This window comes from Manis pentadactyla, chromosome 4, assembly GCF_030020395.1.
Source record: "Manis pentadactyla isolate mManPen7 chromosome 4, mManPen7.hap1, whole genome shotgun sequence".
Lineage (NCBI taxonomy): Eukaryota > Metazoa > Chordata > Mammalia > Pholidota > Manidae > Manis > Manis pentadactyla.
Genome location: NC_080022.1, coordinates 33,294,556 through 33,314,404, shown reverse-complemented (window position 1 = coordinate 33,314,404; position 19,849 = coordinate 33,294,556). Strand labels below are relative to the sequence as shown.

The following is a 19,849-nucleotide window of genomic DNA, read 5'->3' as shown; positions in this document are numbered from 1 at the left end:
TGTGTATCGTGGAAGGGGTGGGTCTTGGAGCTGTGTAGCCAGCCAGGGGGCTGGAGCACATGAACATCATGAAAGTTCCCAACCTGCTGGGCAGAGTGAACCCGGACAATTTTGTCTACCTGTCCTTTCTCCTGAGCAGTAATCTCTGTGCAATCCTTGCCCCTTTAACAGCCCTCTCACTGTTAAGAAGTCTCTCAGACTGCCCACCTTTCTTTTGTCCCAGAGCATCCCGATATGTATCCCTGTTTTCCACAAGTGGCTGAAATCTCAGTCTCTCCAGGTATTCTGCCTGTCTTAGCTTTCCAATCCCTCTCATCACCAGAGCACCATGCAATGTAGGTTTGTGCTCCCAGAGCAGATCTCCAGAGCTAGGTGTTCACCAGTCCCAGGCCTCTACTCTCTCCTGCTCCATTTCTCTTCCTCCCACTGGTGAGCTGGGGTGGGGGAAGGGCTTGGGTCCTGCCAGGTCACAACTTTGGTATGTTACCCTGTTCTGTGAGGTCTATTCTTTTCTCCAGGTGTATGCAGTCTGGTGCAGCTCTCTTTTCTGCTGCTCTTTCAGGATTAGTTGTATTATATTTTTGTATTATATGCAGTTTTAGGAGGAGGCCTCTGCCTCACCTCTCACACTGCCTTCTTTAATCTATTGACTACCTATGTTTTCTTCTAGGAGTTTTCAGCTTTCAGGTCTTATATTTAGGTCTTTAATCCATTTCAAATTTATTTTGTGTTTGGTGTAAGACAGTGATCCAGTTTCATTCTTTTGCATGTAGCTGTCCAGTTTTCCCAACACTATTTACTGAAGAAACTGTCTTTTCCCCATTGTATATTCTGGCCTCTTTTGTCATATATTAATTGACCATGTAAGTGTGGTTTATTCCTGGGCTCTCTGTTCTGTTCCATTGATCTATGTGTCTGTTTTTTTTCCATACTGTTTTGATTAGCTTTGAAGTCAGGCAGCCAACTACTGTAGCTCTGTAGTTTGAAATCAGGGAGCAGTAGACATCCCACAAAGCCTTGAGTCCTGCACCTCATGAGAGGTTTATACTTTAAAGTCAAAGCATTTTGGAACTGAAGGGTAGCTTAAAGATTAGCTCACCCAATCCTCTTGTTAGAGAAGCCAAAATTTCCCTTTCCAAGGAACTACCTCTGGGGCTCCCAGTCTTCCTGTGCAGGGGTTTTTTGATCCTTTATAGCTGAATCTATCATTTCTCAATCTAGATACAAGCCTACTAAGGTATATCCAGGATTAGGATTTTTTTTCAGGTTTTACTTTTTTAAAAAGTTTAATTTAACATGTAGGCTAAAATTTTACAGACTTACTGTACCTTTGCAGTATTTCAGTCCAAATTGCAAAGGGTTTATCTTCAGAGCTAGATAGACCAGATTTATGATCCCAGTTTTATCACCTAGGCATTTGGAGCACCGTTTTCCTCCCTATGAAATACCCAGAAGAATTGTTGTAAGGACTAAATGAATTAACATATATAAAGCATCTGCCTCCACAAATGTCAGTTCTCTTTCCTTCTGGTAAGTTCTCTTCAGTGTTGCCAATGTGAGTTAGTTTTCAGATTGGAATATTCAGGAAAATACTTTTGAAAATGAATATGGATGAGTGAAATATAAATACCCCACAGACACTATTAGTTTCTAAACTGATATAAATAAAATTCTGAAAAGGCAGACTCAGAAATAACAATGTGGCTTTATTTTTAAGTGGTTCAAGCTTGCTTGGGTGAATTTAATGTTGTACAAAACCAATTCCATAATTTGGTTTTCTCTTTCAGCCCCAAATCTTTCCCCACAACTCATTATTCATAATACAAGTAACAGCATGCCAAACAATGAATACCAAACTTTTATTTAAGAATTATACAAAATCAAATGACTTCCACTCATGCACTATGATAATTAATATCATGTGTCAACTTGACCGGGCTACCAGGGTGCCCAGACATTTGGTCAAACATTATCCTGGGTGGTTCTGTAAGAGTGTTTTGAAAGGAGAGGAACATTTAAAGCAGTAGATTGAATAAAGCAAGTTGCCCTCCCTAATGTGGGTTGGGCCTCATTCAATCATTTGAAAGTCTGAATACAACCAAAAGACTGACCCTTCCCCTTAGTCGGAGAGAATTCTTCCTGCCTGTCAGACTTCAGACTAGGACATCAACTTTTTTCCTACCTTCAAACTCAAACTTAATTATTAGTTCTTCCTGGATCTCAAGCCTGTCAGCCTTCAAACCGGAACTAAACCATTGGCTCCCCTGGGTCTCCAACTTCTAACTAACCCTGCAGATCTTGGGACTTGCCAGGATATATATATAATGTTTCTCTGGAGAACCCTGACTAATACAGGCACTAAAAGAGAGATTTGCTGACAGAAAGATCTCTTTTCCATTGGCTCGAGCTGTGTACCTGTCAGCAAACTGATAGCCAATATCTCCACAAAGAGGCCAGATCACCTATGTGGTATGACCTGAAAGTGACTAGGCTTCTTTCTGCAATCCACACCAAAAAAAAAAATCACCATTTTATCCTCACACCTAGTCTACCAACTTTCTATTTGAAATCAATACTCTCTGACCTAACAGGTCGTTTGCTACACAAACAGTCAAGTTTTCCAGTAGAATGGTCTTACAGGGAAAAAAGTTTCTACATTAGTGGTTAAAACTGCCACTTCTTCTAGCTGGGCCTCTCTAAATCCACAATAGACTGACTCATCCATTGCTGTCTTTTCAAGGCCACACTTGGGCTGCTCGGTCTAACGTTGTGCTTCCCAACTCTCTGATCATGCTCCTGAGGCATTTCAGGATTACAGGTTAGTAACCCTGCACCTGGTTATTATCAACAGGTAAGTTAGCTTTGAAAACGTGTACATTAGCTCTGGATGTCACCAAACTACGTTGTAAACAACATCAAGGAAATAGAAAAGAATGGCATGTTTTACTCCTCCAGCACTCCCAACCCCCTGGCCCCGTATTTCAGAAAAAAAGAAGGAAGAGTATGTGACCCAAAGCATGTTTACTTTTAAAAAGTTGGCTTTAGTGGCTAGAGACCTGAGCTAAGGAAAGGGGAAAAGCAATTCTTGATGAAATAAGTAAGAAGTCAGGGACTGGGCACCATGACTCCGTGACTGAAAGCCTGAGTGCAGATGGGGAGGATAGAATTCTCCTAAATAGCCTGAGGGTAGGGAACCCCTGTATCTGGGTGACATACATCCAGCATCACCGCCTAAACCAATCTGATGGTTGACTTGGTTTTCAAGAATTCTCTCCCAGCAACAGGAATTCCGAGTCCCCAAGAAAGACAGGGTTTACTGCTGGGCCCTGGGAGAAAGGTGGAGGAATAGAAACCTCAAGAGGGTCTGGATTTGGAGAAAGGAGATGAGGTGTTCCAGAATCAGGTGTCAGTCCAGGGCACTAGGCTGGATGGTCAGGGGAGCAGGTAATGAGGCATGTTCCTAAAAAGGAGGAACCTTGAGTCCCTGAAGGGCCGGGCCCTTGTGAGAGGGCCAGGACATGATCATCTCCCTGAGCTCCAGGGCATGAGTGGGGAGTAAGGAAGGGTCTGCCTTCACAGCCACATCTCCATTAGGCTGGCCTTTTCCTTGCGGGCTGGGGACAGTTGGTTCCTCTGATTTCTGGAGTTCTGAACAGATGATTAACGGCGCCATGTTTTTCCCTCCATCATGAAGGCAAGGTTCAAAGAAAGGGCGAAGGGGACCAGAGAAACTGTGGGTGAAAGTAAAGATGTGGGATCTGTGGGTCACATCGTAGAAGGAGATGACTCCTGCCTCATAGTCCAGGAAAATCCCCACACACCGTGTGGGCTCTTTCAGGCGGAAGGCGGTCTGCGGGGACGTGAGAGCTTGGTACTCATTCCCACCACTCAGTCGCAGGATCCAGTGTCCATTGGCGGGTGAGGCAGTGACCTTGCCCTTCCTGCTCACTGCCTCGCTACACACCCCCAGGGCCCACTTGGTCTTGGCCCCCACGTGCACCTCCCAGTAGTGACAGCCAGCCGTGAAGCACTCGGCACCCAGGACACTGACAACGAAGTCAAACCTCTGGGGGTTGTTGGGCACAGGCTGCCTTCTGTCTCCAAGCTGCACCCGCCTACGGTCCTCAGACAGGATGAGTTTGGGGTGCGCTGTGTCTGGGTCCAGGGTCACCGCCTCTGCAGAGAGTCACAAGGAGGTGAGATTTGGGACAGATAGGTCTTAAGGGGCCTTTGGGTAGCTTTGGAGGGAAAAATAATGTCTGGGTCTGCAACCACTGTCATTAACCCATTTTAGTTCATGATTTGCCCTCCCCCCAAGTACTGGAGCCAAAGCAAACTGTCTTCCAGTCTCCTAGATCTCCTGATAGTTTATTAAGTAAAAGAAAAAAAAAGGTTTTTCTCTGTGATGCTGCCTTAACCCTGAGGAAATGTTGCCTTTGTCTTCATGGTCCAAAGGAATCCAGTGTATGATAACAAACATAGGCTTTCATGTTAGACCCAGTAACCAGGTAGGATGTTTGAGTTGCAGCTCGGGCATATGCTATTTATGTGACTTTGGGCTTATTATTCATCTCCAGACCTTAGTTTCTTCATCTATAAAATGGGAACACTAACAGCACCTATGCTGTAGAGCTCTTCTGCAGATCTGAGGAGCTAATGCATGAGACAGTGCCTCATTCACACGGCATGTGACGCTCATTTTGTTAGCTAAAATTATTGCTTACAATTTTCACTTTGAAATGTTAATATAGAGAGACAGATTCCTCTTGTAAAGTGTGGGTTATGAGGGTCAAAGTGAGCCCCCCACCTTCCCCCAGTACAGAAAATAAGCTCTTCTTGGAGAGTTAAATCCATGAAATCCATATCCAGTCGATGTGGTGAGAGTAAGCAACTTTAAGTGTGAGAAGGGCTGTGAATTCCCTGAATGACCCCAAGGGGAGCTGGTGTTCCCTCACTTACACCCGCCTGAATGGGGGGAGGGGATGGGCAGCTGGTGAATTTATAAGGATTGTGAAGTGGTGAAAATAACAGGTCTTGTTTAAACAGCAGCAAAAATGCAAATTTAAGGAAAAAACTGAAAAGAGATGTGCATATCTTTTGGAATACAATTATGAAATATTTTTGTGGTCTACATTGTTGAGGCATCTGCCCTACTCATTCCCTTCTCTGAGAATCTCAGTCACCACCCGCCAAGAAAACTGATCTTCAGGGGAAAAAGGACATGGCAGGCGTGCAGGAAGACAGGAACACTGGCTGCTTATCCATTGTGGGACAGGAAAGACTTCCCAAATCTGAAGAGACTACCCAGGAAAAGATTAATAAATTTGACTACATAGAAGTAAAGCACTCATGTATCAAAAAATACTAACAAGAAATTAAAATATGAATGAAAAACTCAGAAAAATGATTTGTGAAAAATATGACAGAAAGTTAATATACTTCATGTAGAAAGGATCCTCACAAATCAAAAAGTATCCAGAAAAGGACAGGAGCAGACAAGTCAAAAAGATGACTAAAAAACTTGAGAACAATCTCAAAAATCATAGGAAACCCATAAGAAGAACAATGTTTATCAGCTTTCTAAAAGAGAGGAAGCTTTCTAAATCTAAACGTGACCCACCTGCCAAAAATAATCACAGTTATTTTTTAATTTGGTAAGCAGATAAACAGATTTGAAGAATTTTTTTTTTAATTCAGTCTGCATGCCAAAGGAACAGAGTAATGGGCTCTGAAATGTGGGTCAGTTTGACTGGTATGACTTACTGAAGTGCAGCCGGGCCCTTCTCCAGCCTGAAAGACAGAAAGAGGATTGGTAACCCAGTGGGGAAATGGAGGACGTCTGGGGGCATGGTGGCGTCAAGCACAGGGAAAGTGCACCTCACCTGAGTTCGCAGCAGCTCTTTTCAGCCCTGTAAAAAAAGAAACAAGGGAAATGAACTATCACTAGAAACAGAGCAACAGGAGACAGGTTGGTAACAACGTCATAATAACATGGGAAACTTACTCAGTTCATTCCGGAGCTTCTCTAGAGAATAAAAACAATTTGCACATCAGAACAAGGGCTTCTACATGCTCATAATGCTACAGTCCCACCCTGACCGCATTCCCACATCAGATCCTCACTAGTGATACCCTGAACTTCCCCAGGACAGTGCTTGCAACAGCAGTGCTCCCAGCCGTGGGATATACGTCATACGGGTCCCCGGACATACGGCTGAGGGTCGGCAAATCCTATGTGAGCCAACCTTCAGCTGCGGATGGAATAAATCAACACATCCCACACACACAGGCACTGACAACATAAACGTAATGACTGTGGGAGAAGAACAGAAGTTCATTTAAAATGATCGCTGAAATTCTACTCGATTTTCTTATGTATATTTCTCAGTGTAAAATAAAATAGAAATGTCAGTAGCTGAAGGTGTTTTGTTATCAAGAAGTTCTCATACAGGAACGTGGTGGTGTAGCTCTGCTGCCCGTATTCAGTTGAAGGAGGACCCACCCATCTTGGATCCCACCTAAGCCAATGTCACGGCTGGCAATCAACAGGTTTTCAGATGGCCTCACCTTCAGGAGGTACATCTCTTCTGGGTAAAATATTTCCCATTTAGATACTAGGTACAGTTGTGCAGGGAAGAGGAGCCAGGAATATTCAAGGAACGAGACCTTTGGGAGCCAAGAAATTCCCAACCTCCATGGCTTGAGGCACCCTTGCCCCCTCAGTTTTGCCCCAGGAAATGAAACTGAGACACTCATCCTACAGCAGAGATGTCAGCAGGAGGCTTGTGTCACAGATGAGAAGCAGAACTTACTGTGGGTTTTATGGAGCCTTCCTAAAAAAATTAAAAAAGAAAGAGCATGGGTGAGCAGATGCTGCTGCTTTACCCCCGGGGCCCAGGAGGGCTCATCTCCATCTCCCAGGGTGAAAAGAACGACGATCCTGTCTGCCCCCAATGCAGTCACCTCTTGCAGAGTCCCCCTGGGAACCCAGTGGTACTGGTAGCGCTTTCCCAATGACCCAGACTGCCTGGAACTTTGGTTCCTCCTTCCTCTTCACGTCCTTCTTGTCTGTCTATCTGGTTTCATTTCTGCTGTCTGTGGGAGTGTTTCCATACATTTGTAACTATGTGCGCATGAGTGTCCGTCTTGCTGCCCTTCTGTGACTTACTGGTTATAATGTCTACAGTACACAACTAGCTGAAGGCCTACCAGTCACCTCTTGACAGGTGAATTATTATTCTCGACAGTAACTCCCCTGAAACACTGCAGAGAGATGCACAAATCTGGAGATCCCAGAAGGTTTGGGGACAGATGCGTTTACTTCTTATGTTTCAGGGAGTACTTGTGGCTTCTTTGGAGGGGCCATGAGGCCCACATTTTCTCCCAGCACTGGTCCTGCAAAGGGCTGGCATGTGGTAGGCATTAGGCATTGGGGCAGTGCAGCTGAATATGACCTTGTAGTTATTTTTACCATTCCCACTAATAGCCTCCACGTATTATGTCCTGTTCTTATAATGAGGTAGGCACTGAATCTTCTCAACAGTGTGAAGCACATATAATTATTTCTCCCAGTTTACAGAGTGGTGGTCTGAGGCTCAGAGGAACATAGGAATTTGTCCAGGTCATCCAGCTACTAAGTGGCCAACGAGGCAGGATTCAAACCGAGTCTGCCTGACTCCCAGTCAGACACCTTCACCACCACACCACACTGCTCCTTCTGCTTTTGGACAGAAAGGCCATCATGTCCCCAGAGTGTGCACCCCTGACACTTTCACCAGCTGGATGAAATGTAAAGGGGAGGAGAGGAGACACCAAAATCTTTGCAGGCAGAGCCATTTCTGAGCCAGCGACTTGTCTTCCCAGCTAGACTCTCAAAGGGCGGAGAGTTTTTTGTACCCTGAGCGTCTTTTACCTTCAGTGGCCCAGCTGAGTCAATCAATGAAGACAAATGGCAATAAGGGAAAAGAGTTCCAGGCATTGTAACAGGAGCTGGGTTTTTTGTTTTTATTTTTTGTCTCTTTTCATCCTGACAGCTATCAAATGAGAGGAATTATTATCTCCATTTCACAGATGAGGGAACCAAAGCTCAGAACAGTGAAGTGACTTATCCAAGACCAGGGATCTGAGCCACGTTGTCGCTGCATCCAGGGCCCATGTTCCTCCCATTGTGTCACCCAGCCACTCTTGATGCAAAGGTTGTATGAATCCTTGAGGTTCTCATACATGCCATATGACCAAATTAATATATGTTTAAGTAGTATATAGACCTCCTCTCTAGATGATTGGTGGGAAAGCTGATGAAGGGAGATCATGGGAATCCAAACCTATGAATTCTGGTCATGGGCAACCCCTCACAAGCCCAATAGCCCCTTGATATAGGCAAGCAAATTCTAGTAATAGTAATGGATGATGTGTGTGTGCACACATATATAATGGAGGTACAATAGTAGACTGTCAACATTTATGTAGAAGGGGAAAATATGTTATATTTTCCCTACCCCTTATTCTATGCATAGAATTACCTTTCTCTTTTGCATGGTCTGAGAGAAGATTTTCTAGAGGAAGGAAAGTAAAAGAAAATGAGATTCTGTGCCATTACCTTGAGGGTCCCAGATTCCTCTTGAGTTTACCTGCTCTTGATCCTGCCTATCGCTATCTCCACTCATACCTCCCCAATCCAGGCCTCACATCTCTCATCTGGATGATAGAATTCATGGCTCAAATTGCCCCCAAATCCTGTCTTACTCCCTCTGGTCTCTTCTCAACTCTGGAGCCACAGAGGGCTTCTCCAAGCACAATTCTCATCAGGAGAGCCCCACTCATTGCTCTAACCCCACCCCAACTATAATCCATCTCATGATCACAAGGCCTCACGTGGCCTGACCCCTGCCTACCTCTGCAGCCCATCCTGTCCCCTTGCCCCTCACTTTGGCACCACATTTCTTGCTCAAGCTCTTTCTTTCTTTCTCTCCCTCCTCCCCCAGGCCTGTCCATCCTCCAGAGGGAACATCACTTCCTCTGGGAGCTCCTCTTCCATCCCTGAAGTTTGCTTGGTCCCTCCTGGTCATAGGCTTTACAGCCCTCAGAACTTCCTTTAATGGCCTTTGTACACATTTATTTGTGTAGTTATTTAATTTATGTATATCTCTCTGACTAGACAGAGAGCTCCAAGAAGCAAAGGCTGTTGTCTGCTTTTACTCACCACTATATATCCCCAGCATCCAGGATAGTCTAGGGCACTTACAAGACAATTATCTATTGTTTGTTGGATGAATAATAGCTTCCCTCACATTAGACCTACACAACTCCCAGAGAATAAGCTCAAGCAATGAGTTCACAGACAAAAATCACCAAACATATGGGAAGGCCAGCTATTACAAGTAAAAGTTAACAAAAACTGGAAATGACAGGTGTAGGCCCTCCAGCACCACTGCCACCAGGGACAGCAGATGCAGGGATTTTCAGGTACAGAATTTAGACCAGTGGAAAGTAGGGATTCAAAATGAACAAAACAGAGGAACATCCCCACCCAGCCCAGGATACTTACCTACCTCCATCATCTGTTCATAGAGAAGCTTCTCTAGAAGGGAGAGAGAGAGAGAGAAATGTCAGCTCAGCTCAAGGAAAGGCTGTTTCTAACAAGCAGAGTTGTCCAATGATGGCTCCAGCTGCCTGACTAAGACTTTGCTCCTTGTCATGGTGGATGTGTGACCATTTTGAAAGAATCAGAGGGTCTTCAAACCATCAGACAGAGGGAAGAATGTTGGATTATGTGACCTTCAAGGTCCTTTGCAACCCTGAGATCCTGTGAAATGCCACAGTATTTAAGAGTTTTATCCAATGATTTATTAATTAATTAGAAGATTGGTATGATTAGTTGTTTTCTAATTTCTCAAAAGAAGAGAATTCACAGCTCTACCCAGGAGCCTTCTGGAGTTTCTTTGATCCTCTCTGCAAAGGAAGTCCCAGAGCGTGGCTCTTCCAGTTCCTCCCAGCCAGTGCATAGGGTCTTTAATCTGTGGCTAACTGCCTTGTCTATGTCTACACCCTCCCTGCCTTTTCCTAAAGGAGCCGCAGCCTCACTTCCTCCCAGCCTGGGCTCCCTCACTGCTCGGTTACCTTTTGATCTTCTTTGCTTCCATATAAGGAAAATGCCCACCGTGATGAGAAGCCCTAAGACAGGCAGGACCACAGCAAGGGCCACGGCTGAGGAGGAGAGCTTCTCTGGCGACGGGGCTGAAACAGAAACCGCCGAGGCCCACCCTCAGGGAGACATCTGAGTGCTTCTCCCATGTCAAGGGCCCTACCTCAGACGGCAGACAGCTCAGGCACATCCCAACTGTCCCCATTACCTCTAGGGAGAGACTTAGTGAGCCAAGACTGGTGAGGCTCTTGGCTTCTCTCAGTAACTCAAACCCTGGATGGCCCAGGGATGACTTGAAAATGAGATGTCTGTCTCTCAGGAGTGGTTCGGATGGTCCTGTCTGAAGACAGTGGGTTACACTCAGCTTCTCAGCCATAACCTCATCCTGCCCTAGGTGAGAAATTATCCAGGGATTTTGGAGAACTGGAGGTTCTCCCTCAGGAATCGCCTGTCTTCTCTTGAGCACCTTTATCTGCTTCCTCCTTCAAATTCTTACTCTGCTGTGCAACGACAGGCAGCAACATCTTTGCCCTGAGCCCCAGCAGCAGAACAATTTCTATGGTGCTAAGCAGGAGGCCCAGGGAGGAGAGAAAGGAGAAAGGAAAGAAGAAAGAGAGAACAAACAAGAGCAGAACGGGCCCTGTGACACGTGGTGAAGAGCCTGACCTGGATGTGCGTCCTTGCTCAACAGCTGAGGCTAAGCGTCCCTGAGCAGGCCTGCCGTCTGTAAGATGGGACAGTGACCCTGATCCAGCTGGGTTACTGGGAGACTTAAAGAGAGCAGGCATGTAAAGTGCCTAGCATTTAGGAAGAGGCAGTGGAAGTAGGAGAAGAAGGGAAGGGGACAGAGAGAAGAAGGAAAGGTCAGCAGAGATCCAGGAGCCAGGCCACACTCTACCTTTCCTGGCTCTAAAACCACCCTTCTCTGCTACTTGGCCTCATGTTTCAAGGGTCTTTAAAAGGTTCAGACCCCTTTGATTCATTAATTCTTCTTCCAGAAACACATTCTAAGAAAATAATCAAAATCACTTCCTGAGGAGGATTAAAGATGGCGGCATGAGAGGTGAGACAGGCTTCCTCCTAAAACCACATATAATACGAAAATAAAATTAATACAACTTAATCCTGAGAAAGCAACAGGAAAGAGGACGGCGCCAGACTGCACACACCTGGAGAAAAGAGCAGACCTCAGCGAACGGGGTAACGTACCAGCGCTGTGGCTCCCAGGACCCGAGCCCCTCCCCCACCCCACTCACCAGCACGAGGAAGAGAAATGGAGCAGGGAGGGAGTGGAAGGCTTGGGACTGCTGAATACCTAGCTCCGGAGATCTCCTCTGGGAGCACAAACTTACATTTCATGGTGCTTTCATGACACTCTCAGGATTACAGAGTTGGAAAACTAACAGAGGCAGAACTCCTGGAGAGACTGAGATTCCAGCCGCTTGTGGAAAGCAGGGATCCATATCTGGCTGCACTGGGACAAAAGCTTCTACCTGTGTGCTCAGCCCACTGGTTCAGGCAGTGGAGACAGGCACAGCAGCCGCGAAGCAGGAAACAGCTCTTTCCTCCCCCCAGGCACCAATACCACTCCCCTGTGACCCCTGACACTGCTTCAGGGGCTGAGTAGCTCCAGAGAGTAGAGTTTCTGGACACTACAAGGTGCCATACACAGATATGAAATGCCACAGGAACCTGGTTCAGAGTAAAATTAATATAACCCCTGAGAAAGATGACATGGACCTCATGACTCTTCCTGAAAGGGAGTTCAAAATAAAAATTATTAACATGCTAATGGAGGCACGGAAAGATATTCAAGAACTCAGGAATGAATTCCAGTCGGAGATCCAATCATTGAAGAGCACAATGGAGAGTAATAAAAGCAGATTGGATAGGTGGAGGAGATGATAAATGAAATAGAAACTAGAGAAGAGGAATACAAAGAAACTGAGGCACAGAGAGAAAAAAGTATCTCTAAGAATGAAAGAATATTAAGAGAACTGTGTGACCAATCCAAATGGAACAATATTTGCACTATAGGGATACCAGAAGAAGAAGAGAGAGAAAGAAAGGGATAGAAAGTGTCTTTGAGGAGGTAATTGCTGAAAACTTCCCCAATCTGGGGAAGGAGATAATCTCTCAGGCCATGGAGGTACACTGATCTCTCAACACAAGGGACTCAAGGAAGACAACACCAAGATATATAGTAATTAAAATGGCAAAGATCAAGGATAAGGACAGACGATTAAAAGCAGCCAGAGAAAGATCACATGAACAGGAAAGCCCATCAGGCTAACATCAGACTTCTTACCAGAAACCTTACAGTCCAGAAGGGAGTGGCATGATATATTTAATACAAATGAAGCATAAGGGCCTGGAACCAAGATTACTTTATCCGGCAAGATTATCATTTAAATTTGGAGGAGGGGTTAAACAATTTCCAGATAAGCAAAAGCTGAGAGAATTTACCTCCCACAGACCATCTCTACAGTGTATTTTGGAGGGACTGCTATAGATGGAAGTATTCCTAAGGTTTAATAGCTGTCACCAGACGTAATGAAACCACAGTAAAGAAAGTAGAACAGCTAATTACTAAGCAAATGCAAAATTAAATTAACTATCCCCAAAGTCAGTCAAGGGATAGACAAAGAGTACAGAATATGATATCTAATATATAAAGAATGGAGGAGGAAGAAAAAGGAGGAGAAAAAGAAAAGAACCTTTAGATTGTGTTTATAATAGCATATTAAGTGACTTAAGTTAGACTCTTAGAGAGTAAGGGAGTTAACCTTGAACCTTTGGTAACCACAAATCTAAAGTCTGCAATGGCAATAAATACATACCTATTGATAATCATCCTAAATGTAAATGGACTAAATGCACCAATCAAAAGACACAGAGTCACTGAAAGTATAAAAAAACAAGACCCATCTGTATGCTGCCTACAAGAGACGCACATTAAACCCAAAGACATACACAGACTAAAAGTGAAGGGATGGGAAAAGATATTTCATGCAACTAATAGAGAGAGAAAAGCAGCTGTTGCAGTACTTGTATCAGACAAAATAGACTTCAAAACAAAGAAAGTCACAAGAGACAAAGAAGGACATTACATAATGATAAAGGGGTGAATCCAACAAGAAGATATAACCATTAAAAATATCTATGCACCCAAAACAGGAGCACCTACATATGTGAAACAAATACTAACTGAATTAAAAGGGGAAATAGAATGCAATGCATTCATTCTAGGAGACTTCCACACACCACTCACTCAGAAGGACAGATCAACCAGACAGAAAATAAGTAAGGACACAGAGGCACTGAACAACACACTAGAACAGATGGACCTAACAGACATCTACAGAACTCTACACCCAAAAGCAGCAGAATACACATTCTTCTCAAGTACACATGGAACATATTCAAGGATAGATCATATACTAGGCCATAAAAAGAGCCTCAGTAAATTAAAAAAGATTGAAACTGTACCAACCACTTTGTCAGACCAAAAGGTGTGAAACTAGAAAACTACACAAAGAAAATGAAAAATCCCACAAACACATGGAAGCTTCACAACATACTCCTAAATAACCAATGGATCAATGACCAAATAAAAACAGAGATCAAGCAATATATGGAGACAAATGACAACAATAATTCAACACCACAAAATCTGTGAGATGCAGCCAAGGCTGTGCTAAGAGGAAAGTATATTGCAATACATGCCTACCTCAGGAAAGAAGAACAATCCCATATAAGCAGTCTAAACTCATAATTAATGAAACTAGAAAAAGAAGAACAAATGAGGCCCAGAGTCAGTAGAAGGAGGGACATAATAAGGATTAGAGCAGAAATAAGTAAAATCAAGAAGAATAAAACAAAAGAAAGAATCAATGAAAGCAAGGGCTGGTTCTTTGAGAAAATAAACAAAATAGATAAACCCCTAGCCAGTCTTATCAAGAAAAAAAGATACTCTATACACATAAACAGAATCAGAAATGAGAAAGGAAAAATCACTATGGACACCTCAGAAATACAAAGAATTATTACAGAATACTATGAAAAATTATATGCTAACAAACCGGATAATCTAGAATAAATGGACAACTTTCTAGAAAAATACAACCTTCCAAGGCTGACCAAGGAAGAAACAGAAAATCTGAACAGACCAATTACCAGCAACAAAATTGAACTGGTAATCAAAAAACTACCTAAGAACAAAATCCCTGGACCAGATGGCTTCACCGCTGAATTTTATCGAACATTTAGTGAAGACCTATTATCCATCCTCCTTAAAGTTTTACAAAGAGTAGAAGAAGAGGGAATAATTCCAAACTCATCCTATGGGTCCAGCATCACTCTAATACCAAAACCAGGCAAAGACACCACAGAAAAAGAAAATTACAGACCAATATCCATGATGAACATAGATGCAAAAATACTCAACAAAGTATTAGTAAATTGAATTCAAAAATACATCAAAAAGATCATGCATTATGATCAAGTAGGATTTATTCCAGCGATGCAAGGATGGTACAACATTAGAAAATCCATCAACATCATCCACCACCTCAACAAAAAGGACAAAAACCACATGACCATCTCCATAGATGCTGAAAAAGCATTTGACATAATTCAACATCCATTCATGATAAAAACTCTCAACAGAATGGGTATAGAGGGCAAGTACCTCAACATAATAAGGGCCATATATGACAAATCCACAGCCAACATCATACTTAACAGCTAGAAGCTGAAACCTTTTCATTTAAGATCAGAAACAAGACAAGGATGCCCACTTTCCCCACTTCAATTCAACATAGTACGGAGGTCTTAGCCACGGCAACCAAACAACACAAAGAAATAAAAGTCTTCCAGCTTGGCAAGGAAGAAGTTAAACTGTCCCTATTTGCAGATGACATAGTACTGTACATAAAAAACCCTAAAGAATCCACTCTAAAACTACTAGGTCTAATATCTGAATTCAGCAAAGTTGCTGGACATAAAATTAATACACAGAAATCTGTGACATTCCCATACACTAACAATGAACTAGCAGAGAGAGAAATCAGGAAAGCAATTCCATTCACAGTTGGAATAAAAAGAATAAAATACCTAGGAATAAACCTAATGAAGGAAGTGAAAGACCTATACCCTGAAAACTACAAGACACTCTTAATTTAAAGAAGATACCAATTAATGGAAATATATCCCATGCTCATGGATAGGAAGAATTAATATTGTCAAAATGGTCATCCTGGCTAAAGCAATCTATAGATTCAATGCAATTCCTATCAAAATACCAATAGCATTCTTCAACGAACTAGAGAAAATCATTCTGAAATTCATATGGAACCACAAAAGACCTTGAATAGCCAAAGCAATTCTGAGAAAGAAGAATAAAGCTGGGGGCATTATGCTCCCCAACTTCAAGCTCTACTACAAAGCCACAGTAATCAAGAGAATATGGTACTGGCACAAGAACAGACCCATAGTCTAATGCAACAGACTAGAGAGCCCTGATATAAACCCAACCATATATTGTCAATTAATATATAATAAAGGAGCCATGGATATACAATGGGGAAATGACAGCCTCTTCAACAGCTGGTGTTGGCAAAACTGGACAGCTACATGCAAGAGAATGAAACTGGATTATTGTTTAACCCCATACACAAAAGTAAACTCGAAATGGAATAAAGACTTGAATGTAAGTCAGGAAACCATAAAACTCTTAGAAGACAACATAGGCAAACATCTCCTGAAAATAAGTATGAGCAACTTCTTCCTGAACGCATCTCCTGGAGCAAGAGAAACAAAAGCAAAAATGAACTCATGGGACTACATCAAACAAAAAAGTTTCTGTATGGCAAAGGACACCATCAACAGAACAAAAAGGCATCCTACAGTATGGGAGAACATGTTTGTAAATGACATATCCAACAAGGGCTTAACTTCCAAAATATATAAAGAACTTAAACACCTCAACACACAAAAAGCAAATAATCCGATTAACAAATGGGCAGAGGATATGAAGAGACAGTTCTTCAAGAAGAAATTCAGATGGCCAATAGACACAAGAAAAGATGCTCCACATCACTAATCATCAGGGAAATGCAAATTAAAACCACAATGAGATATCACCTCATACCAGTAAGGATGGCCAGCATCAAAAAGCTAAGAACAACAAATGCTGGCGAGGATGCGGAGAAAGGAGAACCCTCCTACACTGCTGGTGGGAATGTAAGCTAGTTCATCCATTGTGTAAAGCAATACGAAGGTTCCTCAAAAAACTCAAAATAGAAATACCATTTGACCCAGGAATCCCACTCCTTGGAATTTACCCAAAGAATGTAACTTCTCAGATTCAAAAAGACATATGCACCCCTATGTTTATCACAGCACTTTTTACAATAGCCAAGATATGGAAGCAACCTAAGTGTCCATTTGTTGATGAATGGATATAGAATATGTGGTACATATATACAATGGAATAGTATTCAGCCATAAGAAAGAAACTAATCCTACCATTTGCAACAACCTGGATGGAGCTAGAGGACATTATGCTCAGTGAAATAAGCAGGCAGAGAAAGACAAATGCCAAATGATTTCCCTCATTTGTGGAGTATAACAATGAAGCAAAACTGAAGGAATAAAATGGCAGCAGACTCAGAGACGCCAAGAATGAACTAGTGGTTACCAGAGGGGAGGGGTGTGGGAGGGCAGGTGGGGAGGGGGGGAGAAGGGAATTGAGGGGTATTATGTTTAGTACACATGCTGTGGGAGATCACAGGGAGAACAGTGTAGCACAGAGGAGGCACATAGTGAATCTGTGGCATCTTGCTGCACTGATGGACAGTGACTGCATTGGGGTATGGGTGGAAACTTGATAGTGTGGGTGAATGTGGTTACCACGTTGTTTTTTCATGTGAAACCTTCATAGGAGTGTATATCAATCATACCTTAAGAAAAAAAAAAAGAGTCACTTCCCAAAACATGTGCAAAGATAGGCACTGCACCATTAGTTACCTATCAGGAAAAATTGGAAACCATGCAAACATCCAGAAATAGGGCTTCCATTAATTTTTTTATGCTATAACCACACAATGAAAGACTATGCAGCCTTTTAAAATTATGTTGCAGAGAATTACTTAAGGACATGGGCAAAAATGTTCATGACATTGTAAGTGGGGGGGCGATTAAAACCTAGGCAAAGAATACAGATAATATAAACACATGTACACTCAGAGGTACACACATCCAAGAAAGTCTTGAAAGAAATGCCCCTAAATGTTTGCAATGGTTCTCTCCAATATGTAAGATTGTAGACCATATTTTGGTTTCTTTAAAATGTTCTGCATTTTTTCAAGTTTATGCAATAAACGTGTTATGTTTAGAATTTTAAAACTTCAAAATTCTTTCTGTCCTTTGGGTCGGAGTTTTCTCGGAAACCACCAGGGGATTCAAGCCTGTTTTCTGCTGCAGCTTTTACCTGCTATGGCCATGGCTGTGGTCTTCTCTTGGCCAAGGGCCAGGTTGTGGATAATGCAGGACACGTTCCCCAGCGCGCTGTCCCTGACTCTGCTGGACACTGCTGTTTGAAAGAGCCCGGCTTCGTCCAGGGAATGGGCCTCCGACAGGGAGAGAAGCACCCTGCCTTCAGGGTCTCTCCATTCGGCCCGAGGCTCTGGGAACCATCCCACAGACCTGCACACTAGATGGATCCAGCCAGCGTCGTAGCCCTTCACGTGGATGTAAGGGTCCGAGCCTAGAACTGGAGGGGAGGTGGAAGGCGATGGTGCTCCAGTGCCCTCTGCCCCGCCCACAGCCTCCCTAGTGAGCAGCAGGGGCTTTTAATGGCACTTGAATGCCTGTCCTCTCCCCACCCCTTGCTCTCGCTCATCTTAGGCCTGAGATCCCAGAACCTGTGCAAACCACCCCAGCAGGAACTGCATCCCGTGATTCAGATCTTGGGGGCACCTCAATTCCCTTTTGAAAATGACTGACCTGCAACCTGCAAGGTCACGGTACCCTCTCGACTCTGATTTGCGACCTGGACCTGACATTGGTACAGCCCTCGGTCCTCCATCCGGACATCGCGGATCTCCAGCATGACACTTCCCGCGCCGGCGTTTCTCACCAGGTTCGTCCTCCCCTTATATTCTGGCATCACATCTTCCTCCCGGTCTTTCCCATCCCGAAACATGTGCACAGCCTGGGAGCGCCCCAGGGGTGAGGACCGCAGCCAGCTCACCACGTCGGGCACGGCGACCGGCCAGAGCGAGACGGGGCAGAGCAGCTTGGCTGTGCCCCCTAGCGGGGCCATGTGGAACTCGCCGGCATCCCCTGCGCCTGCGGACCACAAAGGGACAACGCCTCAGCGGAGACAGGGGAGCAAGATCTTGGCAAGGGGTGACGAAGGGGGTATCTTGGAGGAAGGACAGAGCCTGGGAAGGGCATTGGAAAGGATTGGGGGAAGAACAGACCCAAGAAGAAATGAAGTCTCTAGCTGGGCCTCCGTGTAACTGGGACTCCATCAGATGTCCCAGGCAGGGCAAGTTCAGGAACTCCTACCTGACACGGATTCGGGCAGCCGGAGGAAGAGGAGTGTGAGGAGGCTGCTGGAGAGCCAGGAGCCAGAGGAAGCGGCCAGCTCCATCTGAGCTAGGAGTACAGACACAGGGAGACACCAGAAAGGGTTGGTGAGCTTGATGTGAGACAGACTGTAACCTGGGAGGTGGTGCAGAGCCGGAGGCTGCAGAACATGGCCTCTAGAATCACACCAGTAGGGTTTGAATCCCAGCTCCACTACTTACCTCCATGGAACCTCTCTGAGACTGTTTCTCCTTGGGTCTCCTTGCAGGACTGTTGTTAGGCTTGTAGGAGGTAAGTGTTCAACATAGAGGCTGGCCTCACGGCTAAGTCTATAAATGCCCTGAGTTCTGGGTAAGACACTGAATGTGGTTTGGAAGACATGGGGAGGAGTCTGGAAGAATGGGCACTTACACCCAGAGCCAACCAGGTAAACACCAGAGCACAGGCCTCTTCTTGTATTTGGTGTTCCAGGCCAGGCATGGGAAGCCAATTTTCCACCTGCAAAGCAGATGGGAGCTCTTCCCTGACAGCATTTCAAGTTTGATTCATGGAAATAACAAATCCAGGCAGTGAAGTCCCTCCATTTCATCATGAAGACACTAATCCTACAAACTCAGGGTCTGGGGTTAGAAAGACGTGGGTTCAAGTCTTAGCCCCACCCATGTAATAGCGCCATGTCTCTAGGAAAGTTGTGTAACATCCATAGACCTCCTTTAGTTCTTCATCTATAAAGGCAGAACCTTCAAGGAGATAATGCATGGAACACCACAAATGCCTGTCAGGACAAATGCTCAATAAGTGTGCTGTTGTTATTATTACTGAACTAAACAGAACAGTCATCTCTGGGAGGTGGGGTCACCATATGCATTAGGCACAGGGAGCCCTCAAGGATTCCCTACTGTAAAACACTTTGCCTAGCAACTTGCTATGCCTGAAATTCCTTTAGCAGGAAATAAATCTTTCACGCCACAATTAGCGATGCAATTTAAATGATTACATAAAAACACTCAAGGAAGAGATAACATTTCTTAAATTCTCTCCAAGATTTCAAATCCTTTCCAAAGGGTGGGGGTGGGATTGTAGAAGTCATCGCACCGAGTCCTGAAGGTC

At 44.1% G+C, this 19,849-nt stretch overlaps 1 protein-coding gene across 1 annotated transcript; it reads right to left on the bottom strand.

Moving 5' to 3' along the window:
- Window positions 1-1,686: 1,686 nt before the first annotated feature.
- Window positions 1,687-18,803, bottom strand: ERMAP (erythroblast membrane associated protein (Scianna blood group)). The gene is made up of 11 exons (XM_036893213.2): window positions 18,719-18,803; window positions 18,152-18,496; window positions 17,637-17,918; window positions 10,120-10,236; window positions 9,548-9,580; window positions 8,523-8,555; window positions 6,813-6,833; window positions 6,005-6,025; window positions 5,883-5,909; window positions 5,764-5,790; window positions 1,687-4,176 (listed from the first exon to the last, which is right to left on the bottom strand). Exons 1-11 carry the CDS (start codon window positions 18,801-18,803, stop codon window positions 3,461-3,463), a joined length of 1,707 nt encoding a protein of 568 aa, XP_036749108.2. The 3' UTR covers window positions 1,687-3,460.
- Between the last annotated feature and the right edge of the window lie 1,046 nt (window positions 18,804-19,849).

Coding starts and splice junctions, on each gene's coding strand:
- ERMAP (XM_036893213.2), bottom strand. CDS start 18,803: ATGGAGCTGGCCGCTTCCTCTGGCTCCTGGCTCTCCAGCAGCCTCCTC. Junction 17,919..18,151: donor CGTGACCTTGCAGGTTGCAG/GTCAGTCATTTT, acceptor CCTCCCCTCCAG/TTCTAGGCTCGGACCCTTAC. Junction 6,834..8,522: donor AGACCATGCAAAAGAGAAAG/GTAATTCTATGC, acceptor TAATTTTTTTAG/GAAGGCTCCATAAAACCCAC.